The sequence below is a fragment of the Anguilla rostrata genome, chromosome 3 (assembly GCF_018555375.3).
Source record: "Anguilla rostrata isolate EN2019 chromosome 3, ASM1855537v3, whole genome shotgun sequence".
Classification (NCBI taxonomy): Eukaryota; Metazoa; Chordata; class Actinopteri; order Anguilliformes; family Anguillidae; genus Anguilla; species Anguilla rostrata.
In genome coordinates this window covers 66,194,933-66,219,795 of record NC_057935.1, presented here as the reverse complement: position 1 = coordinate 66,219,795, position 24,863 = coordinate 66,194,933, and the positions used below count along the sequence as shown (strand labels likewise).

The 24,863-nt window shown below is 40.8% G+C and overlaps 4 protein-coding genes across 6 annotated transcripts in view; 1 reads left to right on the top strand and 3 right to left on the bottom strand.

Annotated features, from left to right (window-relative positions):
• zgc:66433 (uncharacterized protein LOC321250 homolog) overlaps positions 1-1,953 on the bottom strand; it is a 34,311-nt gene extending 32,358 nt beyond the window's left edge. For 2 of the 3 annotated variants that reach the window (XM_064329367.1, XM_064329370.1), the window contains exon 1: positions 1,798-1,953. Coding sequence is in view for 2 of the 3 variants with exons in the window: in XM_064329370.1 (XP_064185440.1) it covers positions 1,798-1,837 (40 nt within the window). In the remaining variant the exon portion in view is untranslated. Of the gene's footprint in view, positions 1-1,550; positions 1,586-1,797 lie in introns of those variants that run through there. The other variant, XM_064329366.1, reaches the window with a different exon arrangement.
• A 1,396-nt stretch (positions 1,954-3,349) lies between these two features.
• Positions 3,350-7,223, bottom strand: LOC135251696 (lysozyme g-like). The gene is made up of 6 exons (XM_064329372.1): positions 6,882-7,223; positions 6,588-6,680; positions 6,096-6,283; positions 5,344-5,482; positions 4,777-4,879; positions 3,350-3,650 (listed from the first exon to the last, which is right to left on the bottom strand). The coding sequence occupies exons 1-6, from the start codon at positions 6,883-6,885 to the stop codon at positions 3,596-3,598; spliced, it is 582 nt and encodes a 193-aa protein (XP_064185442.1). The 5' UTR covers positions 6,886-7,223; the 3' UTR covers positions 3,350-3,595.
• A 731-nt stretch (positions 7,224-7,954) lies between these two features.
• Positions 7,955-10,703, bottom strand: LOC135251693 (lysozyme g-like). Its single transcript, XM_064329364.1, has 6 exons — positions 10,685-10,703; positions 10,146-10,237; positions 9,727-9,810; positions 9,270-9,472; positions 8,540-8,678; positions 7,955-8,205 (listed from the first exon to the last, which is right to left on the bottom strand). The coding sequence occupies exons 2-6, from the start codon at positions 10,147-10,149 to the stop codon at positions 8,072-8,074; spliced, it is 564 nt and encodes a 187-aa protein (XP_064185434.1). The 5' UTR covers positions 10,150-10,237; positions 10,685-10,703; the 3' UTR covers positions 7,955-8,071.
• A 150-nt stretch (positions 10,704-10,853) lies between these two features.
• Positions 10,854-18,115, top strand: ids (iduronate 2-sulfatase). The gene is made up of 9 exons (XM_064329363.1): positions 10,854-11,143; positions 11,513-11,649; positions 11,796-11,973; positions 12,279-12,367; positions 13,407-13,607; positions 14,294-14,464; positions 14,799-14,925; positions 16,165-16,338; positions 17,219-18,115. Exons 1-9 carry the CDS (start codon positions 11,065-11,067, stop codon positions 17,752-17,754), a joined length of 1,692 nt encoding a protein of 563 aa, XP_064185433.1. The 5' UTR covers positions 10,854-11,064; the 3' UTR covers positions 17,755-18,115.
• Positions 18,116-24,863: the final 6,748 nt, after the last annotated feature.

The following is a 24,863-nucleotide window of genomic DNA, read 5'->3' as shown; positions in this document are numbered from 1 at the left end:
TTCTACACCTACAAGCCTTTTGAGAAGCCCTAAGGTGTGTAATTCCGGGGATTTAGGGCCCGAAAGGGGCTCCTGATCGCCTGCCCCGGCAGACGGACGGACGGACGGACGAACGGACGAATCCAACCTCAGCCCGGCAGGAACATCTGCAGCGAGCAGTCAGCTTTCCCTTTGTTTTCACTCCAGGCCCATCACTCCCAGCACTGCCACACAGTGCCTGCTTCACACGGCGTTAGGTCACAGTTGGCCAAGGATCAGCTCCGAATACATCACCGGGAGACGAGATAGCAATGAGCCGCTTGCACAACTAAAGGCCGGAAGCCAATCTATATTAGAACAAACCTCTCCAATTAAAACAAGTGGGTAAGTATAAGATATGTATCATCTTGGTAGTATATATTTTGCACTTTTACTTGCCAACATACAACAAGTAAAATGTGTCATATCCACTAACATTCTGAAAAGCACGTCAATAATTGTGATGAACATCGGGTAGTGAGCAGTGATCTCAAATTTGGTCAGGGATTGAAGCATGACGGGAAGTTAAACCACAGAATGATGGCCACTTCACATAGAGTAGGTAAGCATCAGTCCAGACATTTTATATTTCCTTTGATATTGATCAATTCTAGTAACGAAACACAGTGGAGCTTTCATGAAAGCATCACTAATTGCATGATGACATACTGTAACAAGAACTCCCAATCCATAAATGCATTCATCCATTTTCATTTACTGATGCCCTTCAGTCTTCCTCATTCTGAGAGAACTAAAACCATTTCCCCCATGCACAGTTCTGCCTACGAAGCTGGACTACAGTAAGTGCCGTTAAAGACCTTGTTCATATTGCACTTCAGCGATGTCACGTCTGGGATTCCAGTGTACTGGTGGAATTCCACTTCCTGTACTGTGTATTTCTCCAAGGATAGCTCTCAGTTTACCGTTCCCCCGATCACGCAGACAACTATTCACGCACCAGATACAAAGTTCGACGTGAATATCACTGGGTATACGTATCAAAATTATTAGGAATAAGTATCTACAAAGCCCTTAACAACCCCATGATTCCTCTTTCAGCCTGTATCAATGTTTACAGTCTTACAGTCTAACACCCCCACCCAGATGATGTCCTCACCAATAAACGTTAACTGATGAAATGGTTATTAAGGACATTTTAACGGTTTAATAACGCGAGAGCATCTGTTTAAGTTGAGTTCAGCAATAGGAACACAATGTCTGTTCCGGGGCTAGAACAGTTAAATTAACTTTGGAGAGTAGACATGATGATGATGATAATAATGATGATAATAATAATAATAATAATAATAATAATAATAATAATAATAATAATATCTCAAGTGTGTCCGACAGTGACAGTTGATAAAATGGGATACTTCTACGTTTGCAAAATAATTATCCCATTCTTTCATTTGGTATTTTCCAGTATAGCCTACAAAAGAAGCGGACACTCCGAAAACTGTTATCTCCGTAGGCTACATGCTCTAGTTTTTGAACCACAACCTGGCACGTTAGCAAAAATGTTACCTTACGTTTGAACCCCTATATTCATGTCTCGCTTGTTTCGACGCCAGCTGTTGCTTTAAATTCGGTTTTTCGGTTTTATTCTGCAACACAAGTTTGTCCCAGCTATCTTCGGTTGAAGCATGACTGCATTGCCGTTGAAAAAAAGTTGAAATCACTTCTAAAACACTAGGCTATTGAAGTCTACATTTTGAGTCAAAACACGCGTTCTCCTACCGATAGCGGCAGAAACAACAAAAACAAAAAGATACTTACATGCTAGATTACACCGCAGTGAGAATTCTCGTTCATCCATAAAAGAACCAAAACAGCAATGGTAAGTGATTATTACATTTATCCTGGCGAGATCTCGTGTCTTTTAGAAAGAATGAGTACCGCCCTCCTCACCGCAAGGAAGTGAGTTAACAGCATGGAAGCGTTTGAGGAAGGGATAGGATAGGATGTGGAAAGATCATGCAACTTTCAGCTTTCCTCTTAAAACATTTAGGTAGCCTACAATATGTATTTTTAAGACCGCTTGATTTAAAACGTTTTATGCGTCTTGTAGAAAGATAACACCCTTGTACGTAGCTGAACGACACGAATGCACTAAAAACTTTAATTCATGCCATGATGGCAGGCACAATTAAAAAGAAAAAAATTTCGCACTTGACTTTTTGACATTTTTTTCGTCCTTTATATACTCGGACCTAACTACTTTACACTGTGTTATGGTAATTTGTCAATAGCATTACCTCATCTAAAGGATTGACCTCGTAGTAAAATTCTTGCTATTTAGCACTATCTAGTGGTCATCTTGCAGCATAACCACTTGTATCAATCTCCCAATTTTAACCGAATAGTTGCAACTTCTATGAAATATTGACTAGATTGATTTGGAATATCATGTGATGCTGCGTTTACAAGTTTTTCATCTACGTTACTCCTTATATTCGTTTGTTTTTAATAAGACAAAAAATAAACAATGGAATATAACCTACACAGTTTATTCATAAAGTGTCTGGTGGTTTACAAAATTTCACCTCATTATTTTTCATTGTTTTCTTTCTTTTAAAACCGTTCATCTTGAACCCCTGGGCTCTTGTCAAAACATCATTAGAGTACTCATTCATCGTAGTACTGATGTCCATTCCCCCATAAATCTGAATATTCCCAACTCCAGCATTGTAGGCTGCTATTCCACCTGAAATACACACCAATCTGTGCTTATATTTGAATGTCATTTGTATTCAGGTTATACACACCTTACAGTTGCACATAGACTATTGAGCAACTGTGGAATATTGGTTAGGGATCTGGGAATGCAATACACTGCAGGCTTAGATCCTGGGTGGGGCATAGCAGACGTAATTTTGCGCTTAACTTGAGATTATGTTTAGAAGTCATTTATGCTTGCCAATACACGATACAATGCAATGCGATACATATACCAGTAGCAAAAACGATTTAGACAAAGAGGTGAAACACCTTGTAATTGTCACTCCTAGGACCAAGATGGCAATTTTTTCTGGATCTGTTTGATGAAATCAGTCAGAATTTTAGTGCCTTGACTGATGTGCTGCTCGCTATCCCACTGTCCCTCTGGTGTGTAGAATTTCTCGTCACCAGTGGGATGTATCTATGTATCTGATATATGAGTCCCTTGGCAAGGAAAGGACTCTTTGGCATAGTTCTTTTTGACATTCTGGGTCCTTACTTGCTGGCTAAAGTACTTTACAACAAAACAGGCAAATACAAATGCACCTAATCCTCTACAGTATCCAGCCCAGTCTCACCAGATAAATACACCAGACACAAAATGCCAGAATGCATTTTTCCAGTCATTTTATTTTATTGTATATACATTCGTCTTGTTTTCTTAATCATAAATATCTTATTATTAACCTTTCAAAGAAATATTTACCTGCCTGACGGTAATGCAAGAGAAACACACTATTAAACTGTTTTGAAACTTGCATTGCATTGTAGTAAAAGTGAGATCAGAATAAAAAAAATTTAATTAAATCCATGCATGTCTTACAAGGTTTAAATAAAAAACTTTATTGATTGCATTTCACCCTGTGTCAGAGTTCTTCAGCACTGCAGGAGCTGGTGCAGTTGTAGGTGACCTGAAAGAAATAAAGAGAACATTTATACACATATCTCATTTGAGGTTGATCATGCACAACAACGTAAGTTGGGTAATTTACATACGATGTGTATAAACCTTTTAACTCTAAGTTGAAGTCATTCACTTTGTGAGAAATTGGCCAGCTGACTACCACTCCAAAATATGCATAAATATTGCTGACAGTAAAATATTAGCAATGTGCATTTTCTGAGGAAAAGGCAACTGCGATTGCTGCTGTTGGGCCACAAGTTATGCTGTTAAATCAGTCACAATTCATGAGTTTATAAAAAGTTTTGAAACTGAAAGAAAGTTTTGAGAATCTGAAACCTTTTTCACCACTACATCTGCAAAGCTATGAATCTAGGGATTTATGGCACTGTTGAATGGACATGGACATAAATGTGAAAGCTCTCTACAAAGTTACTGGAGACCAAAATGAAATGTGAGAAAATGCTGTGACATTCCTGCAGGTGTCACTGCAAAACCTGTTGCCCTCTGCAAAAACAGTTGCCTTCCGCTTATTGTCAGTTCCAGTCGACCCCTTATTGGATAAAATGCTATCACATGTTTTAAACTTCAGTATAAACACACAAATAACATACCCTTTGCCAGTGTCCATTTATGCCCCCTTGTTCTGCTTACCAAACTCAACTTGAATAATTTCCTGTAGTTCACTTTGTTAATCCCTTTAATAAATTTAAAAGCCTCAATCAAATCTCCTCTAAGTCTCCTTTTACTAAGCATGAAAAGTCCAAGCATCTCAAGCATTTCCTCATAACACTTATCTTATATACCCGGAATCAATCTGGTTGCCCGTCTTTGGACCTTTTCCAGCGCCTCTATATCTTTCTTTTAGTACGGTCCCCAGAACTGCACACAATACTCTAAGTGTGGTCTGACAAGGGTATTGTATAGGGTGAGTATGATCTCCTTAGATTTATATGCAATACTCCTGGCTATGTATCCCAGCAAGCTCTATGTAGGCAAGCTCTCTTCTGAGAACTAAGATGAATATCTTGGCATTGGTTTTGTGTTGATAGCTTGAAAAATATGCAACCAAATAACAATATTTGCCTTGCAGCAAAAAAAAACAAAAAAAAAAGGTAGAACACTCCAACACAGACCTGTCGCGTTCCCTATGTCCAGTCCCACGGTCAGAAGCCAGATTGAACCACCTGATCCTGTGCTTCGTTATTTTGCTGTCTGTGGTATCACTGCTCACTGCACCTGTACAAAATGACACACACCCCCACACACTCATCGACATATCTCCCATCAACTTAAGTAAATTTAGCTGGTCTAAAAAATCTTGTCTAAGAAAAATAATAATGAATAAATAAAATTACCCCTAGGCTAATTATGGAATGTGCTTTAATAATCACAATCAACGTAATAACAATCAGTTATATCACCCAGCTCTAGTTTTTGCATTTATTTAAATGTGATGAAGTGCTCATTGTATGCAGACTTGTTTGAGGAAGGCCTATAGCTGTTTCAGCATGGCGATGCCCTGTGCATGAAGCAAGGTCCTTAAAAAAATTGTTTGCCGAGTTTTGTGTGGAAGAACATGACTGGCCTGCACAGAGCCCTGACCTCAATGCTTGATTCCTGGGTGGTGCAATTGCAGTTGTTTCTTGAGCAATACAATCAACTTGAAATTATGAAACAGGATTGAGACAAAGGTAAATCACCTTTTGATTGTTGTTCCTTGGACCTGGATGGGAATTTGTTCTGGATCTTCTTGATGAACTCAACCAGAAGTTCAGTGCCTTGACAGTTGTGCTGCTCGCTATTCCACTGTCCCTCTGGTGTGTGGAACTGCTCGTCAGCCTAGGAAATATTAAGGTTTTTAATTCTCTATTTAAAAAAAAAAAAAAAAAAAAAAGCAACACACCACTGATACAAACATGTCAGAACTATTCCAATAACAGGTTTTACAACTGAAAAAGAAACTCATGAATGTGGCCTTCACCATTGGTATGTATCTATGTATTTGATAACAGGTTTTACAACTGAAAAAGAAACTCATGAATGTGGCCTTCACCATTGGTATGCATCTATGTATTTGATAGGTGGGTCCCATGGAAATTAGTTCTCTGATATTCTGGCCCCTTACTTGCTGGCTAAAGTACTTTACAACAAAACTGGTTTGCTCTCTTGGCCTGTCAGCTTGGCAAATACACGTACTCTTCTACAGTATCTAGTGCTCGGTCTATTAGATTAATATACAGACCATTTAAAAAAAAAAAAAATTTACCTGTCTGATTGTAATGCAAGAGAAACACGCTATTAGACTGCTTTGAAACTTGCACTGCATTGTAATGCTGAATGGATTGCTTTCAAAACACAACATCCTGCATTCTTACTTGGGTTCCTCTTAATCTGCAAACAGCACAATACATGCTTTGATACAAATGGACCTCTACTGTACTCTACTGCCCACCTGCTTCAGTCCAAGACTCCAGCCGTTTGTCAGAACCGGTGGGGACCCGGCTCTGGACTCACGGGAAATGGAACTGGAGATCACAACTGGGCCTTTCTGACGACTCCTCGCAACTTTTATGATGAAATCTGTGTACTTGTTCGTCCTGTTCAGGTCCTTCTCCGCCAGCTCGTGGGACGCCTCCACCCCTTTGGAAAGAAAGTAATAAAAGCGTTTGTGGGAAATATCTCCTGTTACATGTCAGTACATGTAAATCTCCAAAATCAAAATCCAGACAAAGGTGAATTATGAGAGCGAAATGGCATTATAGTGGCTAGATTACGGCAAAGGAAAGTGCATTTATGAAATTAACACGGTTGCCCATTGTTGTGCAGTTTCATAGTATACTACTGAAAAAGGCTGTGCGTTCATTAAAAAAAAAAGAACTTATTGAATATTGCTACACTCCCTGCACAGTCAGTCTGTCCTGATTAGCAGTGTGTTCTTATGCACCTGTTGATTCGGTCTTTGTAACGTCCACATAAGAACTGCAGGCTGAAATGGCAGATATCGGAGAAAAGACGATGACGAAGAAAAAGCACCTTTCTGTGGAGGAGGTAATATAATGTTATCACAGGCCAGGTTTAGATGATGAAAATGCAAAATATTTTCAGATAAAACCAGGAGTGGCAGATCTGAATTGCTGATGTCTCAGTAATTTCAATGATTTGCAACAAAACATTTGTAGGTAACTATGAGCAGCAGTATTAATAATTTCTTGGATGGTTAAAAGTTAAAAAGACTCACCCATTCTGTTCTACTTTTAGTAATTTTCTGTTGTCCAACTGTAACTTCCTCAGACTTCAGCTCTGGATCCACTACTTTATATTCTTACATACCTGCAGGTGTTCGAATTATAACAACGAATGCTGCAAGTGCATCCAACCAATAACCTGCCTCCTACTAATAAAGGGGATGGGCAAGTTTTTTTCCCCCCACAGTGTTACTTAGTAGTGTGAAAGATGGGTGCAAACTTATATAATTATATCCTTTAAGGCATATAATGTAATGTAATATATTAACATATTTGACTTCTGCATCTTGATCTGCCTGGTCATCTCCTCTTAACATTACTGCCCATCAGCTGGACCATTCTGAGCATGTACTGACTTTTTTTACTCGCACTACTGGCCAATGGTTAAAAAAACATAAAATAAAAATAAGGTAAATAAGATTTCTGTAAATGTAACTTCCCTTCCACCTCCCTCTCACCCCCTTCTCAAATGGTGTCCACTAATTTGTTTAATTGTAATTAAAGCCAAAGGAGGCTATTTTGAGGAAAGTCATGTCTGAGATTAAATAAAATTTATCTTTTTGTGTTTGTGTAGATAGAAATTGAAGAACATTTTTGTACTTTTTTGTACTCTGTTATTGTATAAATGCACATAAATTAAAAAATTATTTACCTAAAGTAAAAAAAGGTGGCCTAACATAATTTAAACTAGTAATTAAAAAAATTCACACATGGTTTAAGTGCAAATTCTCAGCATTTATTACTGGGTATTTTTTATACTTAGCTCCCCCATTTAAACGAATACAATTTCACACTTTTTTCAGTCCTTATCTATACTCAGACACTAACTACTTAATTCTATGTTAGGGTAACTGGACAATAGCATTTCCTCACCTCATGGATTGACCTTGTAAAATGCTTGCTATTTTGGACTATCTGGTAGTCTTCTTACAATATAGTGGCACTTGTTTCAAATTTCCAATCATATCAAAATAGTATAGCAACATTTATCAAGTACCATTGATTTAGAATTTCATAAGATCATATTTACAAGGTTTTCATTTACTTCACTCCCTATATATATATATTTTAATGAGATTAAAAAATAAACAAGTATGGAATCTATAATTTATTTATTAAGTGTCTATTGATTTACAAAATTTCACCTCATTCGTTTTCATTATTTTATTTATTTTCCCCTCCTTTAAAAACCATTCTTGTTGAACCACTGGGCTCTGGCCACAACGTCACTGCCGTAGTCATCCCCGGTGGTGCCGATGTCCATTCGCTCATAAGTGCGGACATTCCCAACTCCAGCATTGTAGGCTGATATTCCACCTGAAATACACATACATCTGGGCTTAGATTTGAATTTCAGTGGTATTCAGTTTATACCCACATGTTGCAGTTACACATAGTCTATTGGGCAACAGTGTGGAATGTGGATTAGGGCATGCAACGATGACTGCAGGCTTGAATCCAGGGTAGGGCATAGCAGTTGAAACTTTGAGCAATGCAGTTGAAATTATACTTAGAAATAATTTATGATACCTTGGAGAAAGGTGTCAGGTAAGCAAACAAGGAATTACCTGTAGGATACAACGCAATACATATACAATACATGCGATACATATACAGTTAGAAACAGGATTTAGAAAAAGAGGTAAAACACCTTTTAATTGTTGCTCCTTGGACCAGGGTGGGAATTTTTTCTGAATCATCTTGATGGAATCAATCAAAATCTCAGTGCCTTGAGTGATGTGCTGCTCGCTATTCCACTCCCCCTTTGGACTGTGGTACCGCTTGTCAACCTAGAAAATATTAAAGTTTTTCATTCTTAAAAAAAGCAACACACCATCGATACAAACACTGCAGAACTGTTCCAATAACAAATTTTACAACTGAAAATGAAACTCATGGATGTGGCCTTCACCAGTGGTATATATCTATATATCTGATACATGGGTCCCTTGGTGTGGAAAAGACTCATTGGCATAATTATTTTTTACATTCGGGGTCCTTACTTGTTGGCTAAAGTACTTTACAACAAAACAGGCTGGCTCTCTTGGCCTTGTCAGCTTGCCAAACACACCTACTCCTCTACAGTATGACACAAACGTGCCAGAATACGGTTTACTAGTTATTTTGTTTTGATGTCTAGACATTCATCTTATTTTGTTCATAATATCTACTAATTATTAACCTTTTTAAAAAAAATTAATAATCTTATGATAATGTAGAAGAAAAACACGGAAGAAAACGGTCTTGAAACTTGCACTGCACTGCAGTGCTGAACGCATTGCTTTTCGAAACACAACATCCTGCATTCTTAATTGGGTTCAATTTAATCAGTAAACAGCACAGTAATGCACTGATATAAATCGACCTCTACTCCTGCCCACCTGCATGAGTCCAAAACCGTTGCCATGGTCACCCCAGCCGTTTGTAAGAACTCCGGGGGCCCCGGCCCTGGATTCACGGGAAATAATACCCGCGATCACGGCAGGTTCTATTTTGTGAGCCTTTGCCACTTTTGTGATGACATCTTTATACTTGTTCATCCTGGTCAGATCACTCTGTGCCAACTTGTGGGATGCCTCCACTCCTTTTGAAAGAAAGGAATTATTAAAGAATTTAGGGGGATTATCTTCTAAATACACGTCAGTACATGTTAAACAAAGGAAAAGAAAAAAAATCCAGACTAAAATGAATCATAAAAGTGAAACAGCAGTATAGTGGCTAAATCAGGATGGAAATGCAAAGAAGTTAACAAGGTCAAGCACCCATTGTTGTTTCACATTACATTACTGAAAAGTGTGTTGTTCATAAAGGAACAAGTTATTAAATATTGCTACAGACCCTGCACACTCAGGCTGTCCTGTTTAGCGGTTTTTTGTGACGCGCCAGTTGTTTCGACCTTCGTAATATCGCCATAAAAGCCGTCTGAAATGGAGAATATCACAGAAAAAACGCGCAATTGAGGACATTTCCTGCTTTGTAAAACAGAAGTGAAAGAAACAAAGATATCCTCAACTCGTGACCAACTAAAATCTGAATATAAATGACAAAGCAGCTTTCTGTGGAGGAGGTAATAAAGTTATCACAGGTTAGATGACAAATGATAAAAATACTAATCTTACCGAGAAAACAGAACTGATTTTAATTAAGCAACTGATGTCTCATAGATTTAAATGATTTGCAAAAAAATGTTTGTAAACAAATCGTTTAATTGAGTTTGTAACTACGCGCATCAGTATTCGACAGTGAATAGTACTCACCCATTCTGTGCTACCTTCGTAATGTTCTGCCTTCTGGCTGAAATTTCCGCGAACTCTCCAGCTCTGGGTCCGCTGGTCATTCACATATCTACCTGTGGAGGCGTTCCTATTATAGTGATGAAAACGGAAAGGACCGCCTACCAATGAAGTGATTCGCCAGTGTTAAGATGGGTATACACTTATACAATTGTATTATTTGAACATGTAGCCTATTAATATGTAGTTTATAGTCAAAAAGAAGTACAATTGTCATAATACTGTCAACGTATGTAAAGACAACATTATTTAAGTAAAACATCCAATGCAATAAGATGTTTAACCTAAGATACTTAGACTGCGAAGTGTTTCAGTTAAATTACATCCTCAAAGTTAAAAAAAAAAAAAAATCCGTCGGCTATAGGAATGGATGTGAGCAGTAAAACGTGTAGATTAAAAGACTATTCACATTCATGTAAGTAAAAATATAGGTATGGGGCATGCCCCCGCCAAGGCGTAACTTGGCGGGATGGCATACCTGCCATCCCAACAAGTGAATCTACGTTATATTACTTTGAGGACATCATGACAATGTCCAACTAAATATAATAAAAAATCGCATTGTAATAATCCCGAAGTTCTGCCGCAGCTATTAGATATATTACAATTACTTTGAGACAAATACCCAGGCAGTGGTTTTATAACCACCAATCACTGCAGACATTGGAGGCGGTGCTTTGAAACAGGAAGTAAATACATTTCTTTAACAACTAAAGCCTGGAAAGCCGTCGAAGCTGCCAGTCGCTATTTTGAAAGCAAAGTTGCTTGATTCCAACGGTTTGTGGCATCGACAATGCTTTGAAATTCGCGCAAAAAAGGAAACCATTCGCCTGCTTTTATTGCACGTGGCTCCGAGGATTGAGAGCAACTGTGTTGCTTCGTGATGCCTTCGATCGTCCGGACATGGTTTAATGTTAGCGTTTTAATTGTGACATATTTCTCACCGGCGATTTTGTCAACAGGTAAATTGCACAAAACAAAAGAAAATCGGAAACCTGTAGCTAGATTATTACATTGATTGTGTAAAGATAAAGAATGCATTGGCAACAGCAGGTGGTTAGCATTAAAATGCACAAGAAAGCTAACTATTTACAGTAGCTAGATAGAAAAGTGATACTCTCACTTCTAGCCTCTATGATACAGCTAATTCACGTAGCCTACGGTGTTTTGCTACAGTTGGCAACATCTCACTTCTTTCAATTGTAGCCTAGTTCTTGAACCAAAGTTAAGTTAAGAACAGTCCACTTACATCGCTATCGCTCACGTTCTTTGGTGTAACGTTTAATGTAACTTTGCGGTTCATAATTTCACATAGTTTGTGCACTTTTCAGGCAGGCTCAATGTCCTTTTAATAATATCAGACGATCTGCGACCAACAATTGGATGCTATGGTGATCCTATGGTCAAATCGCCGAATATTGACCAGCTTGCTTCCAAAAGCAATGTCTTTCACAATGCGTACGCTCAGGTATGTCCAAAAACAAACAATAAAATATGAACTGGATATTTGAGTTAATATCGAATATAAAATGGAAAAGATAATAAATATATTAAATATCTACTTTATGTATTGTATTTGATTTGGCCTATATGTATATGCTTCTTTTTTTCAAGCAAGCCGTGTGCGGACCCAGTAGAACCTCATTTTTAACTAGTCGCAGACCTGACACAACCAGACTATATGACTTTAATTCCTACTGGAGAGTCCATGCCGGAAACTACACCACACTCCCTCAGTACTTCAAATCCCGAGGCTACACCACAATGTCCGTTGGGAAAGTCTTTCACCCAGGTAAACCCATTCGAGACCTTCAGTATTTTCATTTGCAAATGTAGTTATTTAAAAGCAAGACATGTTTCAAACCATATTCTTATAAAAATATTCTTAAACCGGCTATATTTATTTATGTCGCCCCTTCTCAACTAACTTGTATGGCACCAGTTCAGTCTGTATTAATTTTTAATTTGTGTTTATTTGGTTTTTTTCCCCTTTGTATTTGTGTGAGCTCCTGTCTCCCCTTGCGGCTGTGTTTCCTGTCTGGAGTGTGTCGGACTAATGCGTCTAACTAATGCGTGTTTTATGTCCTGGCTCTGAAGGTATCGCTTCCAATCACTCGGATGATTACCCGTACAGTTGGTCTGTGCCTCCGTATCATCCTCCCTCTTTCGCCTATGAAAAGAGGAAGGTCAGTGTGTGTCCTCTCTGCCGCTGTCTTCCATAGGAAAATTTGGGAAAAGTTCCTATTTTCAGTACCCGTTTATTTGTTCGGTAGACACAATTTTTGTCCAGGTTGAATTGCAGTGCTTTGGAAGCCATGGCACAGTATTTATCACACACACGTAAGTGCAATGCTCGCTGCTGGCCCAAAAACACCTAAAAAGGCTGAATATAGCCTGTATAATTAGAACTCTGTCTTCTAAATTCTGGGCTTTCCACAGCCTGTCCACGGGCCCCTGGGGGTCTTCGAAGGTACTGTAGGTAGTCCCAGACCAGCATTCAAATGCAATGATAACCATTAACCGTTTCTATCAACAAAGTTTCCACTTTAAAATAATTGTGTAGTTGAATTTTAGAAACCATTTTTGAATTATCGATTTGATATAAACACTTTTTGCTAAATATGGCTCATAAATTTAATTAAAAAAAAAAATATATATATAAATATATATAAATATATAAAATGGAACCCTGTTTCCAAATTATGATGAGGGTCCCCTGGTCACCTTTGTGCCTGAGTCAGGGTCCCTGGATCAGAAAAGGATGTAAACCTGTTGCAGCTGGTTATTCTGCAGTCAGGTGTGCTGTGGCTAACAGTTAAACGGACTGGTGCTGGTGCCCTCTGGGTCTCTGGGTCTTTTTTTTAGCTCTTGGTCACAATCCAGTGAGATCCAGGTCTCTAATACAGAGAAATATGAGTTAGAGGTGAAAGTGATATAGGCCTAGGTTAAATTGAGTACATTTGATTGCATTTTTTTTGTCTGACCCACTGTCACATTTTAAAATCTATGCTTGAAAAAGCTAATGCTAGTCTAGTGATATGGAGACACAGTGTTACCATGCTTGAATCTTTTGTCCCCATTTAAAAACAAAAAAAGGTTTAGCTCAGATCTTTTAGGAATGCAGTCATAGTTGCTAACAGTAAGTAACAGTAAGTATTAGCAGTAAATATAGTTTTATTAGACAGAAGTGTTGTTTTTACCGGCTTTTTTTGTGTGTTTGAGCAGGTCTGCAAGGGCGATGACGGCAAGCTGCATGTAAACCTGCTGTGCCCTGTTAATGTGACGGAAATGCCTATGAAGACCTTACCAGACATGGAGAACACGGAGGAAGCAGTGAGGCTGCTTAAATCTGCCAAAGAGACAGACAGCCCCTTCTTTCTGGCCGTGGGGTACTACAAGCCTCACATTCCCTTTAGGATCCCGCAGGTACCTGTACGGTCCCCCTCCCCGGTGGTGGGCCGTTCCAGGCCATCGTCACGCGATTAGGTCCCAGCTAACGCTGATGAACTTCACACTCCAGAGAGAGCGAGTGTGCGAGAGTTGAGTGAGAGAATGAGTGTGATTGAGTGAGAGTGAGTGAGTGAATGGGTGAGAGAGTGAGTGAGAGTTTTTTTTATTTTAAAACCACCTTTATTGGGACTTTTTTCAACCAACCAACAAAACAACACAGACAGACAGAGACACAGAGCGAGAGAGAGAGATGGACTCACTGTTAAAATTTTATGGTGAAATACTGGTAACTGTTTATAATTTCATAGCTTCCCTATTTTACAGCCTTTTATTTTAACAATATGGTGCCATCTCAGTTCAACACACAAAAAAGCAGCTGTATGATAGAGCAAAATGAAGAAAAACACCATGTAAGAATACTAGTCATTGGCTGTAAGATTAGAGAGAGGTCTTCTCAATGTCTTTGACCAAAGCCAAGCTTAATGCTGTATTACTTTACTTTACTTACTTTTACTTGTTTGTTTGTTTTTGTCAAACCTGTGGACAAATGATGATTGAATCCAGGCCATTCTCTCTGTGCTTTGTAATGGCAGGGACGAGGGCTGAGGGGAACTGGAGGAATCCCATTGCTGCCAGCCCCATAATGATATCTTCTCTTGCAGGAATTCCTGGAGCTGTACCCCTTGGAGAACGTGACACTGGCTCCGGACCCAGACGTCCCGGGCGGCCTGCCCCCCGTGGCCTACAACCCCTGGACAGACATCCGGAAGAGGGAAGACGTGCAGTCCCTGAACGTCAGCTTTCCCTACGGACCGGTCCCCAAGGAGTTCCAGGTGACTGTCTTTCTGCAGTGTGGTTTTATTGCATAAAAAAGTTATTCGGTGATGTTTTGTACAACTAGAGGGTTCCAAGCCCAGATCCTGAACAGGAAATTGCGAGACAAAACAGATTTCTGTGAAATGCGTTTCATTGTAAATACAAACACGCATTACTTCAGACGCTAACATTCGGTAGTAAGTGTTCTGGCTTCAGTGGGTGCGTTTTAGGCTTGCTCACGTGGGGGGTCTAGGCCAGGGTTGTCTGTGAAGCGTATTGTGACAATTGCTGTGAAATACTCTACATAAATAAAATTTGACTGATTGATTGATTGGTTGGTTTGTCTGTCAGCGGCGGATCCGTCAGCACTATTTCGCGGCTGTGACCTATGTGGACGCTCAGGTGGGCCGGCTCCTGAGCGCGCTGGATGACCTGGGCTTGGCCAATGACACCATGGTGGTGTTCACCTCTGACCACGGTGAGATGGCTCCTCCCCCCGCGGGCTTTCTTTCTTTTCCGATTTTGATCGCGTGCTTCCATGCGTGTCGAACGACGCATACCGTACAGTACAAGACCACCTGTGGTCGAGATTTGAATGCGCTCGTTCATCATTCTCACCTGCGGTTTTTTTTTTTTGTTTTTTTTGCGCACACGTGCATTTACGTTTTCCACCACAAGGTGGAGATGTAACAACACCAAATTTTTTCATTTGCTCTTGTCCTCTGAACAAAATGTGTTGAAGGCCTGATGTTAGACCTTAACCTTTAATGATTTTTTTAAAAAAAAGAATGCAATTTGTATAATTGCTTTTTAAAAAGTTTATTTATTTGTAGATATTCTTAATATACTTAAAAAGAAAAATGTTATGCATTTAACAAGCATCCAAGTCTTCTGTGGCTTTTGTTGACTTTAGCTAGGCCTTGACTGGTCTCATACTGATTAAAGCGAAGGACTCTTTCATATCAAGGTTGGCTTTTTAAAGAAATGTTGTGATTGGCGTGAGATTGGAGCAGCTTGTCCAAAATCTCTGGGATTTGGTGAAGTCGGCTTTGTTTTTAAAAAAAAGTATATCTGTATTTTCTCAGGGCATATTATCGACTAATACAGAAGCCAAAATGCTCAAGATATACTCATGGATTTACAGAACACATTTGCTGACCAGTTGTTCTTTAATTGCAGTAATGTGGGCATGTTCAGCCTTTTTATTTACCTTTTTATTTACATTTTTCTATACTTTTCTCATTTTTCCCAAGCAAGTGTAGCTGCTCTTGCCATATGTTGTTTTCTCTGTCGCATTTTGCATTCAGTCTGATCTCATCGTTGCTTGTATTCCAGTTAGTTGGTGTAATTGCTTAGAAAGTCTGTTTTTATTTTTATTTTTTAACAGCTCCTTTGCCAGATGGTGAAATGTAATCGCAGTTTCTATCAGGAATGGAACTTTACTGACCCACGCAATTACTTTTATGGTGTTAAATGTTTTCATGATCTGCATGAAACTTTTACAACTTTGCTAACTTGCAAATCTCATTTTCTCCAAAAAATTCCAAGATTAATAATCTAGGAGTTAAAGTATCTTCAGATTTTCATATTCATGATTTTATGAGTGCACACGATGCATCTTGCAAATTTTGCTTTAGAGTGGAAAAGCCTGTTAGATGTGATTGGGGTGCTGTCTTGCCTGCGTGTTCAACCTGTTTTTCTCCTTTGCGTCGTGCAGGCTGGTCACTGGGAGAGCACGGAGAATGGGCCAAGTACAGCAACTTTGATGTGGCCACACGCGTGCCTCTCATTGTCCATGTACCTGGACTAACATCAGCGCCACACAAACTGGGGGAAAGGTCCTTCCCTTACATAGACGTCTTCCGCCATTCCGACCGGCAGTTCAATCTGGGTAAGCACAGGGCCCAAAGCCAGTTCTCCATTACCCATCTCCTTGTAAGCTAAGCTAAGCTAAGCTAAGCTAATGTTATTCATTCAAATGGTTAGCAATTAATTCCAGGGACACTGAAGTGCTTATTTTTCAGGGCCCTACAGCGCCTGCATTTTTGGAGCTTTTGCTTCTGAAAATTGATGTGTGCTATCTGGAAAAAAATAATTTAAGAGCACATCTACTGACTCGGATGCATTAGTGTGTTCCTAAAATTTTCAGCTTAGATTCACATGTGTTCCCTGGGAAAAATGTTAGCATAGAGCCTTGGTTTGGGGGCTTGATGCCAGTGGATTACAGGAGTTGTTTGGGGTAATGAAAGGCTGGTCATCTCTATTTTGAAATATGTTTGGTGTCCTTTAATTATATACCTTGCCACTCATGAAAAAGAGGGTGTTTTCTGTGGTACTGACTTTTTTGTGTTTCGTTTTCTGTACCAAAATACATTTTAAGTACATTTACATTTTCGAAGAAACAAATTCAGTTCAGTAGTTAAATCTTTGTTTTGAGGGCATAGAGCTGAAATCTATTTTAGGGGCAGAGCTGCCCAACCCTGTTCCTGGAGATCAATTGTGCTTTAGGTTTTTAACTCCAACTGTAACAAAGCACACCTCATTCAAAATCATATAGATGTTAAGCTGGTAGTTGGCAGAGTCAGGTGTGCCAAATTAGGTTTGGAATGAAAACCTACAGGACTAGTCGATCTCAAGGAACAGGGCTGGGCAGCCATGTTCTAGGGCGATGAGTAAACCGAAATAATCATCGCCGTGCTGTGCGTAAGGAGAGATTCGCACACCTCGAGCGGGACCGTGCGAGTGCACTGCATTCTGGGATTCCTCCGCAGGGAGGGCGGTGAGGGACGTGGTGGAGCTGGTGGACCTGTTCCCCACGGTGTCGGAGCTGGCGGGGCTGAGGCCGCCCCCGCCCTGCCCCCCCTCCTCTTTCGGGGTGCGGCTCTGCAGCGAAGGCTCCAGCCTGGCCAGGAGCTTCCTCGCCGCGGAGCGCCGCCCGAACTCGGAGGACATTGCCTACAGCCAGTACCCCCGCCCCTCGGACGCCCCCCGCCAGGACTCGGACCTGCCCCTCCTGGCCGACATCCGCGTCATGGGCTACTCCATCCGCTCCTGCGACTACCGCTACACCCTGTGGGTGACCTTCGACCCCGCCAGCTTCCGCGCCAACATGACGGACGTCCACGCCGGGGAGCTGTACCTCCTGCAGGACGACCCCGGGCAGGACCGCAACGTTTACGACGGCGGCGGCGGCGGCGAGCACGGCCGCCTCCTGGCCAAGCTGGACGGCCACCTCCACTGGACCAGCACTCTGAGGCAGCACCTGCTCTACTTTAACTCAGGGTCAAAGGTCAAGGGGATGTTCTGAAGCAGTATTCTTTGCAGTGTGTTTATAAAAGGAAAAAAAAAAGAAAACATTGGTATCATTGCAATGCCTCTGCGAATGAAACTCATTTTTATACAGACCTATTTTTCTACTGTAAAAGGGGAGAGCGGGCATGTAATGTCTGCCTTTATTCTTTCATAATGTGTAACTGCACAATTGAAAGTATGTTCTGCTTTGTAATGAGGGATTTGACGGCTGCAGTAATCAGACCTGAACGTCGGCTGAATGCAAACTGGTGCAATTTGTGGAATAATTGAGTGTTTATGCTGCTGCTCCACATTAAGGGAACCATAATAAATTATCACAATGGCTGACTTAATAAAAATTGATATAAAAGTCTGAACCGCATCATTTTTTTTGCCACCGTACTGTACCACGTACAATAGCAGAGGGTGTCCTAATTTTGTTTCATTTACCTTTTCATTAGCAACCAGTCTGCACCTGAAATGGGATGAGTTTGAACCACCTGTCTAAACAAAGGAATAATGTAATCTCAGTGCGAACCACAGAATCCTTTTTATGTTGATGAAGATTATCATACCTAGTGTTATGCTATAACAATTAAGTAGATGCTTAGTCTCACTATTGTTCAACCTACAATGCTGCATGGAATTAAATTCAGGGCCTAGTCCAAGGCTAAATGAAATCTTGAAAAATGCTGCCCATTATCTAATTCCAACTGTGGCTTGCGCTTTTACATCATTGAGATGTTGGCAGGATGTCCTGGCTTCTCTCGAAGCTGACGATGCCACGTTTTTATGTCACCAGGTTATGAGTTAATGTTCAGTCCATAACGTTGTTTATCAGGCGACAACTCAGGACCGATTTAGGGAATCGTCCCGCTGCTGCATCCCTTGGCATCAACATATGCAGGTTTTCTCTTAAAATTCTTGCTTTGGTCGAGGGAAGAGTTGCCAGAGCAGTTAAATTGATTGTTGCTTTGTGAGAACTTTGAAATTATGTTGCTCAGATACACTTCAGAGGGCTGTGTGAAACTGATGGATGTTTGTGTCAGATTGTGAAAGAGCATAGTTATTTTGCTTAAAATGCAGTCTTGTACTGTAAAATCACCTTGGCTTTTTTGTTTGCTTTACGATTAGAGAACAGACCCCCTTTGGGTTTGTTGTAGTTTTTTTCTGTATTTTCTGCACATCTGCTGTTGGCTTTTGTTTTTCATCTTTGTTTTTTTTGTTGGAATTTGACACAGCCTAATTTATATTATAGAAATGACAAGTGTGTTGAAGACGCCTTATTTCTGATTAGGTGTGTTCTGTATTTAAAAAACAAAAAACACACGAAGGTCTATTCCCTTGATGCGCCTGTCCTCAGCGTGTTGTCAAACGTCTGTCTCCTGCCCTCCTCCTTTAAAAAAAAAAAAAAAAAGATTCATTCTCATAAATGCGCGACAGAAGCATGTTGTGCGGAGGGCCCTTGGGGACCACCAATGTATTCAGCTCTTGCAGACGGGCTTGGTTGCCAGCTGGGCCGGAAAATTCCACCGCCGTGTTTTTTTTCGCCGTCTGAAAGCAAGGTCAGGCCCGTCGGAGACGAATCCAGGGGCTGATTGAAGCTGATATTTTAATTGCTCTCTCCGAAGCGGCGTTTCGTTCGCACTCTCCCAACTTCGTCTCCGCGGTTTTTTAATTCCCTTTCAACTCGTGCGAGTTCTGCTGAAAAATTGTTTTGCATTAATTATTTTTCTTCCGTTTTTTTAAAAAAAATTCTCGCCCAAAATGAACCGGGGAGAGCTCTTGCGCAGTTACATCTGGAGCACCAGGTATGAATGCTAATGTTCAACAACGTGTTTTATATTATGTAGTTGTCATAGCTTCAGCTGAAATTCCTACTCTAATATTTTTCCTCCTGTATTGAACAGAACAGCAACAACAGCAGTCTGCGTAAGGTGAAAAATAAGCACTTATATCACCTTAATTGGGTGCAAATGAGCACGTGAGATTTATGACAAATACCGCACCATGATTACTAAACAATGTTTAATGTATTTGTAATCCCCAAAACACATTATTACACCGTATTGCTTTGTCGGTATTATGGAACGGGAAGGGAAAGCAAAAAATATTTGAATGTTTGAGGAGCTTGTATAGATGCTCTATTCGGAATATAAAATATTCAGTTATTCGAAGTGAAGTTTTTCACTGACAAGTAGAAGGTATATTTTTCTGCTGCACTAAAGATTCAATTTTCAGAAATGTAAAAAAACAAAACAACTGCATAAATAATAAACTGCAATACAGTGTGTACCCTTGTCAATTTAACAGAGTATACTATATTAGAGTGTGGTAGAATTAAATGAAAGAACTGTAACATATCAAATAAAGCATGTATTACAACGCTAGTATAATATAAATTATACTGTAATCATCATGGGAGTCTGTGTGGATTCCATTGTTGTCTACAGAGAACGATATGGCGACAGCTCTTGAAACGTCCTATGCACAGTATCCTCTTGCTGTGTTGTTTCACACAGTTCTTGGCAGATTTGGTCTAATGAATCCCAGAAGAGCTCAGTTTCAGCTCACAAAACCCAGGAGTGCAGAGACTTGGGGGAAACTTTGAATGAGTAACCCAACTCCCTGCTGTATGTTCTCATGCACAAAAATGTAAATATTTTCTGAAACACAGGCATTTAAAGGCACCACAACCCTGCAGGGATGTACAAAGACTGATAGCTATGCAGGAAGAACATTACTGGAAGACTAATATTGACAATAAACAATCTGATAGCTGAAGTACTATCCAAAAAATATCCATTATCCTCTCCATCTTTCCGATGGCCCCATCCAAATGTCCATCAAAACGTGTTTGTTTTTAGAGTTTTCTTTATGATTACACTACCACAAAGAGCTGTGGTTTCAGTGCCTGCATTCATACAGATTCAGGCTTTGGGTTTACAAATGAAAAGGGAAGAAAACCGGTACTCCCTGATGAGCATTCATGCCCAAATGGACTGAACGGTCCTAATGGCCTTAATAATAGCTTAAGAGTCTTAGTGTTCATTAAAAAAAAAAAAAAAAAGGACGTACATTTATCACCTACTTTTACCAGTGTACGGTTTTATAAAATTGCTGCACATGCCTGGTTGACACAAAGGTGGCAGTGTGGTGTAACCTAAAAAGTTTAGGAGTTTGGCTTTTAGTCCGAAGGTTGCCAGTTTAATTCCCAGGTGAGGCGCTGGATCTGTACCCTTGAGCCATGCACTCAACTCAAATTACTTCAAAAAATATAAAGCTGCATAAAAGGAAGATTAGGCAAACTGTGAATTATGTTTGCCACTTTAAATAAGGGTGTCTGCTGAATGAGGGAGACAAATAATGAATTAATATCAGGCACGTTAAAATAATAATGGAAACTGAACGCGTAGCTGGAAAAATGCATGCGTCCGTTGCAAGATTTCAAATATTCTCTAAGGAGCAAATGGTTTTGTTTGATTGTGATGTCATCGACTGTTGCCAAGGCAATGGGAGTGATTGGCAGGAAGTGCAGAGCGTGCGGATAGCTGTAGTGCTGGGGGAGAGATATGACCAGCAGCTGCAGTGTGAACCAGGGAGGTAGGAGCTCCACGCAGACTGGGACTGGACTTTGGCCCCAGTCTGAATGTGCAGTCTGGTAAGAAGGGGTGCAGTGCACTGGAGATGACTGGAAATTCTTCAGAAATAACAGTGAATAAATGGACTGCCCCTCTGCATTGTGGGCCGATGAATTGGCATGTGCACAATCTCAGCTAACAATCATTAAAGTATGCACAGGGTTGTTTCATTCCTGTTACTTAGTGTTTATTATTTATTATTTTTTCTGCGGGAGAAAAGTCAAGAAGTGAATAAAATCTGTTCGGTATTCCAAAGAATTTTCCCTAGTACTTACAGATACTTGCATTCAGTGAGTGCATTCAGCTGAATACCTTTCCTGCCTTTATTCTGCCATAGAACCAGACTCGGTGCTTTTTTAAAATTGACGATACGAAAATCTTCAAACAGTGATTGCTACCACATTTGTGAGCTGGTATTCGCAGATGGGTCACGGATTTGATCTCGGGCCTCTATTTATTCATGGTGGATGTCAGATTTGGTCTCTGGAATAAATGAATGGAAACATCTGGAGTGGGACTTGGTGATACGTGATCATTTTGATCAGCGTCTGAAGCACCAATGGGGCTCTTCCAGAAAGCTAACTTCACAGCACCGCTGCTAGCATGGCAACCCCATTCCAAGGGTACGGCACCATGCTCCAGGCAAACGGAGGAGCTCTGTTGACGCAAAACTCATCTGCGGGGCCAGTAACGGACAGCTGGGCCGTATTATGAAATAGTCTGTGACCTATTAGATTCACAATCAAAAAGACTGATTATGAGCGCTCCCATAATTAAGTTGAAAGTCTTTGAATGCTGTATCCAGTGTCTGAAGCTGAGTTATGGCTCTTGAAACATGCATCCTGGAAGCCAGCCCCCTTCCAGATACACCGCAGAACAAATGCTTCCTTTCGTACGCCACAAAGTCTCCGTTTTGGATTCTGTAAATTCAGAGAGATTGCAATCAACTCGGATCTTTCATGTTGCCTGTAACAGTAAAAAAAGGACCAGGCCTTGAAGTGTTGTTATCTCGTTTCAGAAATGAAGTTTTAGTCCTTCTTTATCTTTCTGACCTGGCTCCAATTTCATAACAAAAGCAAACCGTTTTTCTCTATACCAGAACAAAACCCCATTGATCTTTGGAGTAAAATAAAACATTTTGACGATTTGGATCATTTTGAAGACACGTTTCAAGATTCTGCAATGTCATTTTTTATGCACCAGAAGAATGTGTCATAATTTATTCTGTCCCGGGGAGTTTTCTCTGGCGTCCCGAAACGGTGAACACAGCCCCGCGGAATGCGCGTGCGCTTGTGCCACTGAAACCGGATCCAGGTGGATTGGACTGGAATACGGCAGCCATTACCTTACACTACAGGCATTTAGCAGACGCTCTTACCCAGAGGGACTTACACAGCTTTTACATAGCATTTACATTGCATTACATTACACTGATACATACTGAAGCAATGCAGGTTAAGTACCTTGCTCAAGGGTGCAAGGGAACCTGTGACGTTTAGGTTACAAGATCAGTTCCTTACCCGTTATACTACACTGCCGCCACTGCCAGCCTCCAGCCAGGTGGAGGTGCTCTGACTGTGAGCCTCTTGCATCCTGGGGCGCTGAGGTGGCAAGGCCCCCCATCTGTCCCCCCCCCCCCCCCCGCTCTCCAGCAGTCGCGAGTGGATGCAGAGACCTGTACCACAGACAAGCCCGTGCCCCCCCCCACCCCACCTCCACCCCGCAGCCTTCCGAGAGCACTCCTTTCCCCGCAAGTAAACACATTTTAATGAAACATCTCTCTCCAGCTCAAGCAGAGCGGAGGGGGAATCCTCTGTCAGAGGTCATTGTGTGGTTTATCCCTCTCTTTAGGCCAATCAGCAAAGGTCTCAGAGCTCGTTCTCTCAGTGCATCATTTTATATGTCCACACTTGAATCATCTTACATTTTTATGTTGCTTATTTGCTCGGCACCAGATCTTGTCCTCCAGGTGCCACTGAATGACATCAGTGAGTATATCCAGATGGCTAAAATGCAAAAAAAACAACATATATATATATATATATATATATATATATATATATATACACACAAGAGTTGCTCTGTTCATAAGAGACTCTTGCCACAATCATTGGCTAGGCCCTATAGTCTTGAGATGTAAAGCCTGTCATTGAATATATTAAGGCTGCCAGGGGGGTATACTGGCAATACACCGGTTATTAGTTGCAGTTAGTGAGGGATACAGACCAGAGGGATACAGACCAGTCCTAGCTAAGCAGAGTACTGTGTGGCCTATACTTAGGAATATTCATTGGTTTGCATACAAGTGCACAGGAGAAATGGAGGTATTTAAGCTTCAGGGTTCCTTGTGCTGAGTGGTGGGTGTGCAGTTGCTGGGGTGCAATCGCTGATAAAAAAAAGAACAGTGAACCATGTGCATAAAAGAAGATATACAGACTGAAATGTCTGCATTATTTGTCTTTTTTATTTTCTTTTGTGTGCACATTTTTAGGGGTGGCACTGACTATCCGCATGCAATTAATTCATAAATCCTTCTTGACTTGATGTCTAGCTGTGGTGAGAAAAAAAGATGAAAAAATGTAAACAGAAAAATAATTTAGTGCAATAACTCCGTAAAGCCAATAACACAGCTAGTCTAATAAATCAATATTTTAATTCAAGGGACTTTTTCAAAAACACCCATAGAACAGCATTTTTTGGTTGATATCATATTGACTGCAAGACTAGAAAATCACTCTACAGTATAATTCTACACTCTCGCTGCATGGTACAGCCCTGATTATACATGTCTCTGTGTGTAATAAGGCCACAGACAAGCAACGCAATAGGTTCCGCAAGCCGCTATTGTGACATCACAGACACGTGTATGTTTGTACTGAGTGCCCCTGCGTTTCCAGGGAAAGTGAAAAGATGTGACTGACAGTCTACGCGGATGTCTATGGCGAACCTTGGCTCTCCGCTGTCCTTTACCTTCCCTCCATCTGTCACAGTGAAGGGCCTGACCTTCGGGCATATGCGCGCTCAATCACTTCTACCTTTGATGCTCCCCCCCCCCCACACCGCCACCACCGTTTAATAGAGTCACTGATGAGCTGGGGCACTCATCTCCGAGGGCACAGACCCAGCCCGGGAGGAATGCGCTCTCCACGAGCGGACGTGTGCGGGTTTGCGAATGCTCATTATCTCCGTAAGACTAAAACATTCGCCGCGACTTCGACTCCAGAAATGGATTTGTGTAAATTTGTCGCCCCGAAAGCACTGTGAAAAAAATTATTATTACGACGCCGAGGAGGATCCTGTCGGCACATCAAAGGGTTCTCCGACTGAGAGCCGTGAAATGAGACCGCGGACGGCTGACGGCGGACGTCTGCACGAACGCCTTTTCCGAGGGTTGGAATGGAAGCCGACGCCGTGATTGCTTTAATCATTCCCAACAGATTAAAATGTACAATTGTTTCTTTTTAAAAAAAATTCAGTCACTTAT